The sequence below is a fragment of the Perca fluviatilis genome, chromosome 19, assembly GCF_010015445.1.
Source record: "Perca fluviatilis chromosome 19, GENO_Pfluv_1.0, whole genome shotgun sequence".
Lineage (NCBI taxonomy): Eukaryota > Metazoa > Chordata > Actinopteri > Perciformes > Percidae > Perca > Perca fluviatilis.
Genome location: NC_053130.1, coordinates 25090373 through 25108189, shown reverse-complemented (window position 1 = coordinate 25108189; position 17817 = coordinate 25090373). Strand labels below are relative to the sequence as shown.

At 40.0% G+C, this 17817-nt stretch overlaps 1 protein-coding gene across 1 annotated transcript; it reads right to left on the bottom strand.

The window, feature by feature from the left end:
* Positions 1–109: 109 nt before the first annotated feature.
* On the bottom strand, positions 110–16304 carry herc4 (HECT and RLD domain containing E3 ubiquitin protein ligase 4). The gene is made up of 24 exons (XM_039783534.1): positions 16155–16304; positions 14926–15175; positions 14681–14840; positions 13513–13589; positions 13179–13400; positions 12967–13058; positions 11481–11611; positions 11175–11329; positions 10213–10289; positions 9689–9813; positions 7521–7580; positions 7110–7221; positions 6154–6343; positions 5849–6021; positions 5609–5728; positions 5419–5517; positions 5140–5317; positions 4249–4382; positions 3730–3896; positions 3443–3509; positions 3251–3333; positions 1428–1611; positions 1222–1324; positions 110–1116 (listed from the first exon to the last, which is right to left on the bottom strand). Exons 2-24 carry the CDS (start codon positions 15149–15151, stop codon positions 908–910), a joined length of 3144 nt encoding a protein of 1047 aa, XP_039639468.1. The 5' UTR covers positions 15152–15175; positions 16155–16304; the 3' UTR covers positions 110–907.
* Positions 16305–17817: the final 1513 nt, after the last annotated feature.

The following is a 17817-nucleotide window of genomic DNA, read 5'->3' as shown; positions in this document are numbered from 1 at the left end:
GGTTTAAAGAAATGCCAATAAACCAGAGCATGTTTTTTTTTCTCCCATCCCGTAATGCTGTATGCACTGTCTGGCAAAGCGAGATTATCCCCAAAGTAACTCAGATTTGTTTCAGTGGCTGTACTTTTTTTATTCGTGGATTGTTTTAAGGCTGACAGCCGAAGAAAATCCACTCTGGATCTAAAGCAAACTGCTCTGAAACAAATCTCACAACATACTCATGTGAAATAAAGAGTTAGTTTACATTGTCTGGGTTCAGACACTTCATGCACAGGGTATGGACACAACATCAGTATGTCCTGTAAAATACAATATGATTCACTGCAGTAGCCATGCAGCAACTACTACCACATCACCACCACAATGGAGCTTAAAATGTGGCATTTTTGTTAAGACCCTGTCTGAAAGGTTTTGATTTAAATCTGGTCCATTTTGAGGCCACTGTGTGTATATCCCCACCACCAGTATAGCTAGACATAACAGAAAAATCTCCCCATAACATTACATTATAAGCTTCAGAAAGGTAGTGCTACTGCATTTCATTGAATTTTACAGGTATTCTCGTTGCTGTATGCATTCCCTGCATATACCAGTAGTTTGCATCATCATACTCCTCCTATCCAAACAAAGAAAATCATCTACAAGAGCCATATCAAATGTGATTTGACTTGTAATAGAGCAAATACTGTGAGGGGCAAAAAGCTGAAAAAAAAAAAATGAGCTGGAAAATTAAAGTCAAGATTACCGACGTAAGTTTAGACATCCAACTCTTAATCAGTTCTAGTGCCATGTGGCCTTCTCGTTTTTTTTTCACCCAGTGTTCAGTTCTTACAGCAGAATCCAGACTGTGAAACAAAACATTTGGTAATGTGGTTGCCGTCAACAGTCTAGGCATTTCTGTGGACCATCAGGCCAGATTAAAGCCTTGGTTGTGATCTATAGCCTGTAGAAGCTTCTCCCGGAGGGTTTCCAGACTCCTGTACTTGGGCAGGTCCAGCAGGTTGAAGCAGGTGTGGGCCACAGGTAAGTAATGCTCCCCGCCACCGGTTGGCTGGATCACCAGCTTCAGGCTTTTCATGCCCAAAATGGGTATGCGGTCACTTCCTGTGAGGAACACTGTAAAAAGGCCAGAGTTTCACTTTTCAAGATGCACATACAATTTTTTTTTAATTTTTTTTTTTTTTTTTTAAAACAAGCCATGCATGGTGGGGCAGCACTTACAGAGAAACTGTTTTTTCTTCTCTAAAGGAAGATTGTGGAACACCTCCCAGAAGAGCCTGATGGTGGGATGGTCCGCCCAGTACTCCCCTTTGTATTCAGTGCTCTGAAAGGTGGAGACAAAAGTTGTGTACCATTTTAAATTACTCGTCTGATTTTGACAAAGAAGGTGAGATGACCTTTCCGTTCGTCATTATGTGAAACGAGACCTTTTCGAGCTCCGTCCAGTCATAGTTGGTGTTGCCAATGACCATGGCTTGCAGCTCATTTGGCTGGAACAGCTCTAGAACCTTCCCACCGCACACCTTGTGGAAGCCTGCGTAGAAGCACTCAAACAGCGGGGCCACTGATGTGTTGAACACGTAGTCCACGTATGCATTGACGAAGTCTTGCCTAAAGGAAGAAAGAAGGAATCCATATAAAAGTAAAGTGATTTTTGTAAACGTGATGTGCAAAATACAGGGGGGGAATACAGCAATATGACCAGATTTGTAAAACGAGAACAATTTAGTGGTTAAAGGTCCAGTGTGCAACGTGTGCGTTTAGTTGTTAATTATCAAAATCTGGGTTGCCCATTCACAAACTTGTCCTTTTTCATGAATATTTACCACCACCATCCATTCCAAGTATTCCTTTTGGCTTGAAATTTTACATTTGCATTCGCATGAACTGGGGTAGACGCTCCATATTCATGCGCCATCTTGAAATACGTTAGCCGGTAAAGGACATACTGCGCCGCCTTTCGCTGTCAGATGATAAAGTCACAGGTGCTGCTAATGCTGCTAATGGGTATCGTAGCTTCGCGTCCCCTGGCAAGTTTGAAGAAGGATACATGGAGGACCACATGTATTGAAAATCTAAATTTCAGGAACAGGAGTCTTCTTCGCCCAGAAAAAAGAAAAAGGATATCGAAAAGAGCAAGAGACCGGCTTTTTGAAGCGTGAAGGCTGCCGTAGCTGTAATACGTACTCTGAACTGCGTGGTGCCAGAGAGTTGATTGCGAAATATGATCTCAACGCTAGATGGGAGAAATTCCCACACATTGGACCTTTTTAAAAAGGTTCGTTCCGAAGCAGAGAGACTTCACTAAACACAGAGTCTTAAGTTTGACATTTTGGGAAACGATTTGTGAAAATGTGTTTTTACACTTCAGTCTTTTAAACGGATGATGCAAACTTTTAATTGGTGAACTTTAGAGGTGGTAGGGGGATTTTGATACCTTTGGACAGAGCCACGCTAGCTGTTCCCCTGTTCAGACTGATCTCATCAAGTGGCGTATGTATGACACGCCAATTCGTATGCCGCTTTTGCATGTTATCAAGATGCATAATTGCTTTTTAGCGTGTTTATCAATGCCGTTCGGTCGCCATTGACCTACATTACGTGTGAATTTTCGCCATAACGAGTAGTATGAAAGGACGTAAATCTGCGGAGGGAGGTTGGTTGGGGTGGCGGATGTGTAAATCACAGGAATCATTGCGTCCCGCGTGTAGCTTTTGTTAATAATTTTTTTAAGCCTTCCCCAATGTTTCTTTCCTAAACCCAACCGTTTGTTTTCCTAAGCGTGTGACGTTGGTCACCGTCGTGTTTTTGTTGTTTTTTGTGTTACTGAAGCCTTTCCCAATGTTCTTTTCCTAAACCCAACTTTGTTTTTTTTTTTTTACACGCGTGACGTTCTCGCGATAGTACAGCACGTTCTCGCGATAAGACGCCACGTGGCGTTTACATCCACTGTTTGCAGCGTAGACATACATGTGGAAAGCTCAAAATGCATACAGATAACACGCCATTTGGCTTTAGGAAAGTGGCGTGTACGTTTACGCAAAGTCATGATGCCATGTTGCCCGGTTACCAGTCTTTATGCTAAGCTAACTGGCTTCAGCTCCATATTTACTGTACGGACGAGAGAGTGTTGTCGATCTTTTCATCTAACTCTCGGCAGGAAAGCAAAAAGGCATATTTCCAAAAATGTCAAACTATTCCTTTAAACAACATCTGCTATTGGTTAACACAATGACTGAGACAATTGAACCTGTTTGACTGATTGACATTGATGTCTTCGCCATTCGGTACCAGTTCCAAGACCTCTGTGGCACCATAGTTTTCCTCTGTGATCTGAAAAAATAGACCGTGTTAAGATATTGCTGCTATGATATACAGAAATCACAACTATGTGTTTTACACTTCATGCACCACAGAGACCGTTGTTTGACAATCATCTTACTGTGAAGTTCAAGCAGAAGGCTTCCTCCAAGTCATCTTCTGTGTAGTCCAGTAACTGCTGCAGACTCCTAGTTTAAGAGGAGAAAGAACGTTTCCCATTATTTTCTTAAAACAGACATAGCTTGAACACTTTCTTTCACTTTCTTATTATCTTTCAAATAACTCTGTGTGGTAATATAATTAACAGTAAAAGACTCAATTTCAGATGCAGTTCAGAGAATACCATGGTAAACTGACATTCACAAACATGTTAAATGGGAACCTCAGATGACTGTTCCTTGATCTGACCTTCCCACATCTGGCATTAGCTCTTTCAGGTCATCCAGTGTCGGCTTCCTCTTCAGGAGCTTCTTGTAAAGCGCCACAGGGAAGTTGAGCTCCACTATAGTGAGGTTGTAGATGGCCAGGCCGCAGATGATCCCGATCAGGTTAAACAAGTCGATGTCCTCAAAAGTCTGCGAGGGATACGGAAAGGACCAAATCCGTAATACGATCACTTCAGTGTCCCCATCACTGAGGGCGTTTTAAGGGCATTTTCACTAAGGCAGGACCTCGTTGAGTTTGGTTTGATTGAACCCTGGAGCATTTACCCCCTAGGTGCGGGTCATTTTGGACAGAAGACACAACCTTCTCCTCCTGTATTTACTTTCTAGCTCCTGCTCCAGACACATCGGACCAATAAGGGGAGAAAACTGTCTTCCTGGGTTTGTAGTAGTGATGCATTTTGGTTACGCATATATATATATATATATATATATATATATATATATATATATATATATATATATATTTGTATAGAGTATGTACCTTGTTTGAAAACCAGATGAGCCTGGACTCCTCGTAGTAACGAAACATCCCATATTTTGGATCCAGCAGCTCTTTCATGATCAGGAGGAAGAACTCCTTTCTCACGCCTCCTGCATCAACGGCCTCTTCTCCGAATTATCATCTGCCATTAACACTTGAAGCTACATCATATTTAATGAACCCATCCATATAGCCATGTCCTGATATCATGAATTATTTAATTATTGACATAATCCCTTAAATTAGACAACCTGTATGAAATCATTACATTTATTTTCAACCTGAGCATGAGTCAGTGTTGTGTCCACCTGATGAATGTAAGTCCAAAAATTCCCTGAACCCTCTTTTTTTTTTTTTTTTTTTTTAGCTCTGCTTTGGTTTCCACCAACTTCTGAGGGAAATATCGGTCTTTTAAGCAGCTAAATGCTCCACTATGCTCACCAACTATTTGTTAACTTTCTTTGTGCTGGATGGTGCTGGGCAGGTAGTGTACAGTGGGTTTTTAGAGCTTCCTTTTTTATTTTTTTGCTGGAAACAGCTGCCTGCTGCAATGAGACTGAACCAAAAATGCCAAAATAACAAGCTGAAAGACGCTAGAACGCTGAGAGGACCCGCAGAGTTATTATCTATGGGGTCGTCACTGCGAGCACCTTTCACATACACTTCACTCATTTGTTCCATTGTTAATGGAAAATAATTATTATTATCATCAGGGATGCACCAAATCCAGGATTCGGCTTCGGACGAATATTGGGCTTTTTGACGGGGTTAAGTTTCTGCCGAACCTTAGAATTTTTTTTCCACCGAACCCTACGCTTGCACCACGCGCGATACGCTGGTCGCTGAACCCCAACTCCAAATCTGGATTCGGTGCATCCCTAATTATTATAGCAGCTTTTACCTTGAGTGGTTTCTTGTAGTCAACGTTCTTGGACTTCCTGAGGACTTCCATGGTGTCTCCAACAATGTTTTCCCTCCGGACGATGAGGATGAGGCACGGGTTGACAGATTCCACCGCTGGCATGAACATGGAGCTGAAGTTTTGCATCTGTGCCTGGTCCACTGCCATCTACCAATATGACAAGGGGGGATGATGAATTATTGACACCTTTATATGCTTCAAAGATGTAATATATCGTTTGACAGCACTAGATTCAGCTCCTTATTTACCTGCATCTGTATGACAGCATCAGTGTGAAGCAGTGTGGTCTTCGCTTGGGCGTCAAACACAAAGGGATACCTGCACAGAGTGACCCCACCATCAGGACCCTGAGGATACAGAGGCATAAACAAATGGTTCACACGGATGCCTAAATGTAGACGAATGTAGTTAGCATGATATTATCAACAGGGGACTCACCATTGGGTACATCTGCCTCTGAATCCATGTGACGTAGTCATTTCGGATGTCTATCAGGTCATCCAACTCATGGATGTAGAATTTATCGTACTGAATGATGTGTCCTGCTCTCTCACTCACCTGAAGCAAAAGAAAAATGGATGTTATCAACAGTTCTTCCAGGTACTGTATGACGTACACGCGGCAGCTGTTCTAACACAAATCCATGGAATCTTTTTTTTTTTCTTCTTCGTTTCTCACCATGTGCAGGATCTCCAGGAGTCGGAGGGACGTGTCCAGGAAACAGGTGAAAATTCTCTGCTCTACCGAAGGAATGCCCATCTTGTGCATCTGAAGCAGATACACCACCACTCCCTTGTACAACTCGACCAGCCGCTGGAAGACTCGGGGCTCAAACGTAGACCACCAGTTTCCTAATGCAAATACCAAGACCAAACATTTCGTAAGAAGAAAGAAAGAAAGAAAGATGAAAAGCAGACATTTTCAAAGGAATTGTTGGATTATTTTTGGCATAAAAAAAAATTTAAAAACATTCTTCATCCTACCTAGCACCTTCAGTGGAGCCTCTTTCAGACTGAGGAGTGATTTGGCAAACGGGATAGCGATGGTCACGTAATTATTTCGGTCACTGAAGAGAGGGCATTCGGGGAGAGTGAGGTAGAGTCTCAGGGCTTCAATGTCTGGAGGAGAGTTGCTTAGTCTGGGAATTAGGTTCTTCTCCAGACTGGCAGCAATCTGAGGGGGACAGAACAAAGAATACAGGTCTGTTATGAATAATGTGATAATCCCTCATTGATGCATCTCCTGAATCAATGCTAGTTTCATAAACACTGTGTTAACCTTTGTGTGGTCCTTCGGGTCCCAGTGACCCGAAGGAGTTCAGCTTTTCTTTGAGAAAAGAACAACGAACGGCACTGAAGTCATTCTTCAAAAAGGAAGATGTGTTCAGAGTTTTGCCGACCGGATACGACAAAAGTTGAATCTATCAACTAGCTCCGCTACCTTCTTCGTTGCTCTGCCTGGTTATAGCGCTATCCTATTGCGTGCAGAGGGAATTTGAAAGACAACCGTTTATCCCGCCCCTCGGATTGAGCCCTGCCAATGGTGAGTTCCCAGACCCAACATCTTGATGTGGGTCTGGCTTGTAGTAAACCCTATTAACCATTACATGTGATTGTGTTTACTTGTTGATTCAGCAATATGTACAGGTATGACAATTGATGTATAAGGGGAAGGGGGGTACATACTGTATGTTTGGGGCACAGATTTCTGCGCTACGCCACTGACTGTTATAAAATATATATATACTAATCTCAATTAAATCCAACAATGGATTGCAATTTCTGCAAATTGTGCAGGAGGACTGCTATGCACATTTACAGCAAATATGTAAAGCATAAAGAACAATATACATTTTATGTAATGGTTGCAATAAACTAGTGGGAAAACAGCAACGTGGATAATGGTGCAGCAACAGCAGGATTTGTTTGTGACCGCTGACCTGCTGAGCGATCTCAGGGTGATCTTGTTGGACCAGTCTGTGAAACAGGAGGCGAGCCTGGTTCATATCCACCCCTGAACATTTACTGCTGGTACTGTAGTGATCTGGATGACTGTGGAAAAGAAACAGACAGTTTAATATAGGACTGTAAAGACAACTGGTAACTTAGTGCCGCTCTGGTCTAGACAATACACACTGACTGTAACAAAAAAAAGCCCCACCTGGGAGTAGGTCTGATACTTCAAGGTTACTAACGTGGTAAGGAGTTCTCAATTTAGACATACATCAGTTGCAAATAGTGTGTGAATAAGAAGGATCAAATGCGTAAAGAAAATGCATTGGATTTGATAATAATGAAGACTTTTAGAGCAGACTGTCGATGAAAATGGAGTGAATCTAAAATGTGATTACCTCATTGACAGAAAGGATCCATTGAGGCAGCTTGCTGAGGAGAACACGAGGTCAATCTCACTAAAGGAATCATCAAAGTGAGTCATTAGTGGGACGATTTTTCACAAGAAAATCTCCATAGAGCACATTTGCAAAAAGATACAGCAGCACTTTTACGGAACTTCCTCCGTAGGCTTAGTTCTTTTGGAACCAGCGGCAAGATTATTTCTCTATTTCATAACTCAGTGATTCAGTGACATCATGCTGTACTGCATCACAGCCTGACTCAGCAGCCTATCTGCTAAACTTAAAACTAAATTATACAATCAACTCAAAGTTAGCAACCTGTTGCACAGTCCTTTCAAACAATCCACAAGAAGAGCACGCTCAGACTTGCTAACAGCATCTCTTCTGACTCCATTCATGTTTGAAATCAGAGAGCTTCAACAGTGGGTCCAGGACCCCTATGGGGGCCTCAGAGTTGCTGCAGGGGGGCCACCAAATCATTGTTTAAAAGTGTACATTAACATGAATCCAACATATTTGTAAAGCTAAATCTATTTTTAATTTACACAACATTCATGATAGGCTTACTGGACTGTAGGTAAGGTAGCCATCCACAGATAGTTAAGCTCAAGGATTCACGGTTCAACATTTTAACATTAAAACATGACCCACTATTTCGACAATTATGTTAATATCTTAGTATTGTATGCACCATAAAAAGGCATATAAAGGCTCTAGGCCACCCTACACGTTATTGTAGGTACAGTTTAATATGCAACTCAATTTTATACATTATATTTAGTAAAGGGTCCCTGCTCTGTCTCTTTTTCAGCTAAAAACGAAGAATCCCGTTTTAAATTATGAATACCAACTTCTGCCTTCTAACCGGCGATGAGTCCCTTCGTTTAGTTAGGACGGGCTTAAGAACTCTAATACATCAGTCTATCCTGTTGCTAAACCAAAATCAGTTTGCTGCCAATTAAGATCTGGACCCGAGGATATCATGAAACACGTTTCTATGCCATGGCTGTTGACATGTCTTCATCTTTGTACTATATGTGTAAGTGTTGTCTAGCTCTGTGTGTATTTTTCATTTTTATTTCTTCTTTTTGAGCGGAGCTGCTCGGGAACGCTAAATGAATTTCGGTGTGAACTGACAATAGAGTTGTATCCAGTGGTGTAGTCTACGTGATACGCAGGTATATGGAGTATACCCACTAGGAAAGGTCAAGGATTTCAGTATACCCGCCTTCCAAAAACGCAAAGATACCGTTTACGTAACGATGATTGTTTGGTGAGAGAACTTTCACACCGTCTGTGTTCGCCTAGGAACAACAACACAGTTGCTTGGAAGTCATTCTCTGCGCAAATTTGAAATTAACAAATGTGAATCACTCAAGTAGATATATGAAACGAAAGCAAATTTAAACTACACTCTCTCAGTGATTTGGTAAGCCTGCCGCTGAAGCTATACTACAGCTTCGGATGACACTGCCGCAGACGTTAACGTTACAGAAACTACAGAAAATGAGCCAGGTGAGGCTGATGCTTTACGCGGTAACGTTACAAAAACCCCATGGGGTCATCGCTCTGGGACGGGAGAGTCTAATGCTGGGAGGGAAAAAATTACAGTATACTCACTACAAGAAACTAGACTACACCACTGGTTGTATCGTATCATATAAAGAAGTTACAGACTCATGACAACTTGTTTAACTGTAATAAAAAAAGATCTCTATTTCTGTTCCAGTGGATTAAGGAGAAGCCTACAGAGAAACATTTAAGGTTTTTCCTACGGAACATCTTAGCGCTATTTTAAAGGGTAACATTTTTTTTTTTAATAATATATGGCAACCCCTTCTCGATTACTTTCTTAGTGATCTTGTTGATTTACTGCTGAAAGAGCGTCTGCACCTTGCCTTTACAAATAAGTCATAGATTCTTTAACTTCTTCCTTTGACATGACTCTAATGCAAATAATGACATATATGATATGGTCCTAATGTGTGTTGATGTAACATGTACAATGTACATTATTACTCGGTTGTAATTTGGCAAGCTCTGAGCTGTCTGGTTCTTTGTTAATGTAAAAACTAATAAAATATTGAAAAAAATAAATACATCTACAACATCTACAATGAACTTGAAGAAACTGTAACACCAATAACATGAGGTCCCTTTACTTGGAGATTTCTTGTGGCAGTCTTCCTGGGGAGTGGTTGCACCACTTGTGTATAATATCCTCATTCAAGGTGCAGATCTTTCTGTAGGGATCTTGTATCCTCACGTCGTCTATGTTCTGGAGTTTCTACAAAAAAGTTTAAACAAATAAATCCATCTTGAACTTGTATAAAATAAAGTTAAGGAGGCAAATTTCAAAATCTCAAGGCAAAAAGTTTTAAATGTGCAAAATCTAAGTGGTATTTACTTCAACGTGCTTGCATCTTGAGAAATGTCAGGTCTCTGATGTTCAAAACAGAATACATGAAGCACTACTAGAATCCACCCCAAAACAAATCACAAATAATCAGGAGCTCCTTTATACACACGATTACATGATTAAAAACCAGACCAACATTTATAAACCTTGCAGCGTCTGGTGAATCAGGGGCTGACAAATCATTTGATTGCATGTTAAGAGATCCAATTCTTGTAATATATATAAGATTTGTAAGCACCTCAAAGCCTTTGAATAATAACAACTTACATTGGCAGTGCAATAGTGAGCAAAGCTCTGGTCTCCTCCGGCATAAATCCTCTTGACAAAACAGCCCTGCTCCGAGTCTGCAATGTTATGCAATGACGGCAATAAATAAACGTTTGGAAAGAAGAGGAGGTTGGGATGACCTATGTATATATAGAGTAGAAGTACAACGTGTCAACTTAAAGATCCATCATATTTTTAATATTAATATGAAATCAATGCTACTACTTCAGATTCCACTGAGAATCAACAGCCTACCCTGTAGCTTTCTGCATCTTTCAGCTCATTGTTTTTGGTTCACCACCAGTGTGTATGGTTCAGAGCCTATGTGTCTCACCACCAGCCCCAGCATTTGACTGTAGGCAGACATGGGCTTGTTTAAACGATATAGGGCTGGGCGATAGGGAGAAAATCAGATCTCACGATATTGTTGACCAAATACCTCAATATTGATATTGTGGCGATATTCTAGGGTTGACAATTGGTGCTTTAACAAAATATCTTCACACTTAGATTTTAGATAAATAATCATCAGCAATGTGGACATAATGTCTAAGTGGGGAAAAGGCAAATAATAGAACAGCCAGAACAGTCTGGTGAGTTCAGAAAAGTACATCACGTTACTGTAATGTCTTTAAAACCAGGAAAAGACACCGTCTATGTCATATCACGATATCCAAAATCTAAGAAGATATCTAGTCTCATATCACGATATCGATATATCGTTATATTGCCCAGCCCTAACACAATACATTATCTGCCATGAACTAAAAGAGACTCTGAAACCCCCCAAAAACCAGATGTTTTTTAGTGAATCAAACCAGATATATAATTTAAAAAATCTGCCATAAAGAGCTTAATAAGCTAGTTATTATATCAATTCTTTGTTGCTGGAAATTCATTGTTCTGTTCTGCCTTCTAGTCCACAGAAAATACTCAATGCAGCTTTATGGACAGTGTCTCACCTGTATCTGTTGGAGAATTGCAGGAAACCCAGGGGCCTTTGACGGGGGCGGGGCTTTTTCTGTTGCAAGTGGAGCGAGTCCCAAGCTGCCCGTTACCACCGAGCCCAAATGAGTCCATCTTCTCACGGGAGGGTGTGAAAGCAATCGTGTGCTGCCTTAAAGTCATTTAAGAAAATGATTAGTTCTTTGATATCCATTTACACTGATGACTCAATATTACAGTATGCACGGTGATGTCAACACACAAAGAAATGCATGTGTCCCCATGTTTGAAATAAAATGTGTACAAATACACATATATTTTACCTTCCACATGCAATCTGTGTGACTACATTTCCCATGAGCTCAAACACTTTCCTAGGGTTGATCTCATGGTTTGCAGAGTTATGTCCGAGTTGCCCGTATCCTCCTGCTCCAAATGTAAACACACCTCCTTCCTGTAAAATCAGCAACACCTGTTATTCTGACCTTCTCATGAACATGAATACTGTACTGTACTTAGTGACTTTATCCAGTTTTTTTTAATTTATTTTTTTTATTAATAAGAAATAGCCAGCTAAAGAACACTAGACACCGTCACGGGGATGTGTTTTAACCTGCAGAGATCCTCCTTCACAACTTCAGCCCACTACTGAAACAGAAACTTACTAGACAGGAAGTGAGCCTCTTCATCCACCAGCCGTGGACATTTTAAAATTCACCAACTACTTGGGTGACGGCACTTCTTGTTGACGTTCAAAGTATTTTCAAACAAAACGAGGCTAGCTCGCCCCTCCCTCCCTCCTCATCCCGTCCCCTCCCCCTCCCTTCCATGCTTCCGCGCACTAACCCCCCAAACCCCACCCCCAAATCCTTCTTGTCGGTTATTGGCTGGAACACTGGAACACGGTTTGTTATGTCTGGTGGGGCAGGTTGGCCCAGTTTGTTTTTTGTTGCCATTTGTGGAGCCTGGGCTGTCTACAGAGACCGCTGCTTTTTTACAGTGTGTTCAGGGGACCGGCAGCCCGCGGATAGTGAGGGGATGTTGGCTGTATGTAACAAAAAATGTTGTAGCCTAAAAAACGTGTGACATCGCTTAGAGCACCTTTAACTAGACATAGGTTTCCGTAGGTAAAATATGATGGTTGTTTAGCTGCTTATAGACAAATTGTAGCAGTGTTTGCCTGGTGAGTGAAAATAAATTACTTTTTAAAATCCCATCCACCATTCATATTACTTGACAGCATTACTAACTTGCTTAATTGATGAGAATTGGGGTAAGAGAAGATTAATTGGATGTTAAGATTATAAACCTAAATTTGAAAGCATATTAGATTGTAAAGGACTACTTCCTGATTCAACAATGACCTACTGCATGGCAAGTATTGCCATACAAAGTTAATGATGTAACTGATATGACATTCGCCTTCATCATCATTTGTTTGCGTCAATCTTCACTTATATATATATATATATATATATATATATATATATATATATATTAGTAAAACTGTGACTGTTTAAATGTTTAAAACTGGCCTGAAAGGTTGAATTGACAAAGCCCTTAAGACTCTGTAACACATTGTAAGGCTATACTAATAACATATCTCAGCAATTAAGATGGCCAAAATATAATTTGAATGATGGTTAAAACTATAAAATAAAAATATTTTATAAGGCCAAGGCTGTAAAAAAACAAAGAATTCACCACCATTTTATCACAAACCACTTTGATTCAAATCAAGGTCTTAAACACACACATAACAATGAAATATATATATCATATCAAATAACCAAAAAGTATATAACTTAACTTGGTCAGTGCTGCTGTGTGATCTTCTCCACAGGAGATGTAAATCACTCTCTGCGATCTAAGAGACTTCAGCAGGGCTGGGAAAGACCGATCTGAAAAAGACCTTCAGACAATTAGTCTGAGTTGAGGACTTGAATGCTCACAAGTAGTAGTAGTAGTAGTAGTAGTAGTAGTAGTAGTAGTAGTAGTAGTTTAGGGTGTTGACCACCCACCATTGCTGTCATTGAGACCCAGCTGACCAAACTTATTGCAACCCCAACCAAACACTGCTCCTGAGAGAGTGAGGGCAAAGCTGTGAGCACCGCCTGCCGATATCTGGGCAAAAGGAATGCCCTGCAGAGACTGAATGATTTGGGGCGTGGGAATGCTCTGTCCGTTTATTCCTAGCCCAAGTTGTCCATATCGATTCTGGCCCCAAGAGAAGACTTGGCCCCCTGTGAAAAGAAATAGACATAACGTAGAATGTCTTAACATGTGAAAGAAAAAAAAAAAACATAATAAACTGAATGAATAAATGTACTTTATGTGGGTACAAACCATCCTCACCTCTTGAAAGTGCATGGGAGTGCCAATATCCACAGGCTACCTGAGCAATTTGTACATCTGACAAACTCTTGATGTTTCTGAAAAGAAATAAGCATTGTTTGTGTTTTTATTTTTAAATATATGAACATGTTTGAATATATCTCATCATGTGAACCAGTCTGTACGTCAAGTCTCAAATACAACTTGCTGGCCAAGCATACGGCTGATGCAGAGAACCCTCCTCCCCCTCGTGCGAGATAGTTTACAACGGAGACACTTGGATGAATGCATGTACTAATACAATATGTCTGTTGATGTTTAGTTAACCTTTACAAGTGTTAAGTGGGACACTACATTGTGTCAGTATTAACTAGTAATGTCACATTCAGGTAGGGCTGGGCGATAGGGAGAAAAGCAAATATCACAATATTTTTGACCAAATACCTCGATATCGATGCCGCAACGATATTGTAGTGTTGACTATTGGTGCTTTCACAAAACATTTACACAATGAGATTTTTGATCAATAATCATCAGTAATGTGGATATAATGACTAAGTGGCTAAAGGCAATAATGGAACAGTTACAACAGTCTGGTAAGTTCAGAAAATGTCATCACTTTACTGTAATACAGCCTTTAAAACCAGGAAAAGACAACACTTATGCCATATTACAATATCCAAATTCTAAGACGATATCTAGTCTCATATCACGATAATCGATATAATATCGATATATTGCCCAGCTCTACATTCAGGTCAATATGCCCATCTGTTGTTGCTTGATGGGCTTGATTTTGCCACATTATGTTTTCAGCATATTTTTTGAGCATATTTGAGGTTATTTCTTGAGAATATTGTAGACAGTCATTATTGTTTTGGATTGTTCCAATAATTTGCATAAAGCAAGCATACTTGCCTGCTCGCCAGAGCATTAAAAACTTGAAAAGTATCCCTTTCAAAGTACATTTAGAACGGATAAAAAAAATGTGTGATCGATTTGCAATAACTCGTGCGTTAACTATGGTCAATCATGCGATTAATCCCGCTTAAACATTTTAATCGTTGCCAGCCCTAGTTTCAATTGTGTCTTTCAACACGAAAGAGTGACCAAATAGTGTGTTGTGCAAAACGAGCCAAAAACTTTTCAGGCATATCAGTAAATATGAAACATTAGTTTCAGAATTTACCTAGGCACACGAACACATTCTTCAAAGTTATTAAGGCCCAACTGCCCATCTGAGCCCTGACCCCATGAGAAAACCATCCCTTTGTCATTCAGGGCGAGCGTATGGGACTCTCCACATGACACCGCCAGTATGATCTGTGCATCCAGGGCCACAACCTGTTCTAATAGAAGACAAAGAGAAATGTGATGGATGATTTCACCAAGTAGGATCATAAAAGTAACTAAATCAATAAACATATCACCAACCTGGTTTCTTTCTGGACTTCTCATGTCCCAGCTGTCCTAGGTCATTGCAGCCACAGGTGTATACTGTCCCATCCTCCAGCAGGAAGGCTGTGTGTCTGTGGCCACACCCCACATCGCACACTTGCTTCCCGTGAAAGAATTCACATTTTCGTGGCTCAACCACAATCTCTTCGTCAATCCCACCCAGGCCTAACTGTCCGTAGGAAGCATTACCCCAGCACAGCATCGTAGCCCTTCCCTTTGGCACTCCCTGTGAAAAAACGAGAGAGACACCTCGGATAATATTGCTAGCCCTACAGAGCAAATTCACATAATATCCATACTTTAGGTGGTTGCAAAATACAGTTCAGCTGGTATCAACTAGCAAGGTAGCCAAATAACGTTATGGCTAAATAACATCGCTAGCTTAATTAATATATTTGGGATTCAATGATATACATGTATATTTATATCACAATTACAGTGAACTCGTAGCTGACCCGTAATATGTAAACAGATTAGCCACCAGGTAAGCTAGCTACAGTTAAATCAACGGTTACATGACGTCAGGTTAGCTACATCATCGAATAACACGACTTCCGTTTGGGGCGTCTGGAATTCCAAATAAAAGCACAGGTCTGAACGTGTTTTTAAATATATATTATTAATATTTGCATTTAAACATATTTAACCCACAAATGAGAGTTTAAGGTATTGATCATAAAAACAATAGCTGCCAAATTTTTCTGAGATTTGAAGAAAATGTTTTTAATATTAAAAACTGAAGTATTGTTCTTCTTGTTCTTTCTGGAAGACCGTGGATAAAGACAGCTAGCATGCATCTTGACAGTCGTTTACCATCAAGATTACAAGCGACTAGCGAGGCAGTCATGACTGATGCGACTTGACTAAGTTAATTTGGCCTTAATTAACGTTATACGTGTTACTGTTAGAAATGACGGTTAACGATTTAAGGACGCATTTTAGTAAACGCGTTCGACACGTGGTCACATTGATGTAACGTTTCCATAGCTTTTCTCCAACAGTGCTGTAATGTAAGCAAGCTAACGTTAGTCGCAACATAATGTATCTGACAGTTAGCGTTTAGAGTTCACTGCATAGCTAAGTAGAGCAACTTAAAGATCTGTTAACGTTACTCCTTTACGTCTTGTGAAAGCAGTAAACAAGTTACAATCAGGTCTAACGTTAATGTTAAGTGTCCTTCGTTGAAGCCAAATAGCAAATCTTACCAAATCTGCCAGATCTGACAATGATTTTGTCTTCCAGGGTTTTCCTCACTAGCTTGTCCGATTGTTAAGAACGCACATACCAGCACACTTTCAGTATTTAATATATAAAAGGCCAATTAATATATATTTTTAATTTCTACCCAATCCCTCCACTCCAGTGCCTGTCAACAACTGCTGTACAGTGCTTATGTAGAAACACGTCAAGTTAGCTTCATTAAACTCTGAAATTCCGGTATTTCCTGAAATCACTCGTTTTGTACTTGGCGTACAAGACAATGCATTTAATCAACTGTGCTCTCCAGTTTCATTAGATACTGAGAGTACTATCGGGATTATCTGAACACCTTATTTTAAAAGTGTGGGCAGAATTCTCTGGTGTGGGGAGTTCAGGGTACATCATCAACTTTTAATTTGAAGGTACACTCATTTAACCGGAAGTTTTCCTTCTTTCGCTTTTACTTTACTTTATGGAGGCGAAGAATGTCGCGACGCATACAATGTTCTAGATGGTGAGCACACGCGCATGCGTCTTCCTACACACACACACACACACACACACACACACACACACACACACACACACACACACACACACACACACACACACACACACACTCCTACATAAACTTGGGGAGGGGGGTTCATATTGTCATTTTAATATCAACTAACAATAAAAGAAAATTATATAAATATATATATAAATATGATGAGGAAAATTAGGCAGCAAGAATACATTCCAATTCCAGGCTATATAAAGGCATCAAAGTGTAGAAAAGTTCAACTCTATATTATAAAAAAAACAGAGTTTGAATACATGATTTGATCAAAGTTATCCAAAAATTCACAACATCAGTATTATATAAAATCTAATATTTATTTGCACACCTTTACAATTATGAATCTACTGGAAGGATCTGGAACTATCTGGCTTGGACCTCATTTGCCTTTTTCAAACCATATCAAGTCAACCTGATAATAAATTGATATGGAACATTTGGCTCCCTCTAGTGGACTTTTTACACACACACACACACACACACACACACACACACACACACACACACACACACACACACACACACACACACACACACACACACACACACACACACACACACACACACACACACACACACACACACACACACACACAAAATGCTTGCTACCAAAATAGTATCTAGATGAAACATCTTTGCCCCCCTTTGGGGGTTATAAACAAAAGTAACTAGTAGTGAAGCAACTTAACAATGAAGTTAGTAGTAAATAATGAAATGCTGAAATATTGTATAGGCTAAATGCATCTGCTAGAGGAAGAGAGCAAAATACGGAAGTAGGAAACAAAGTGTGATTCTCTGAAATGATTTTTTTTTTTTTGACAGGGAATTCATCCTTCAAAATTCCAATTTCTTGAGTCATCTGCCAACAACATGACATTCAGTAACTATCCAAAGTTATATGCTGTAATTATATAGGATATTGTTTCCACAGAATGATCTGAGTGAAGAAGATGTGCAGTTATTGGGCCAGGATCCTATCAGTTGGATTGGTAGATGCAGATCCAATAAGAATGCAGTCCAATATATAAAGTGTAGTTAAGTTCAAATCTATACTTTAAAAAAACACTAGAATTCTAATATATGAGATTAGATTAAAATTGTTAAAA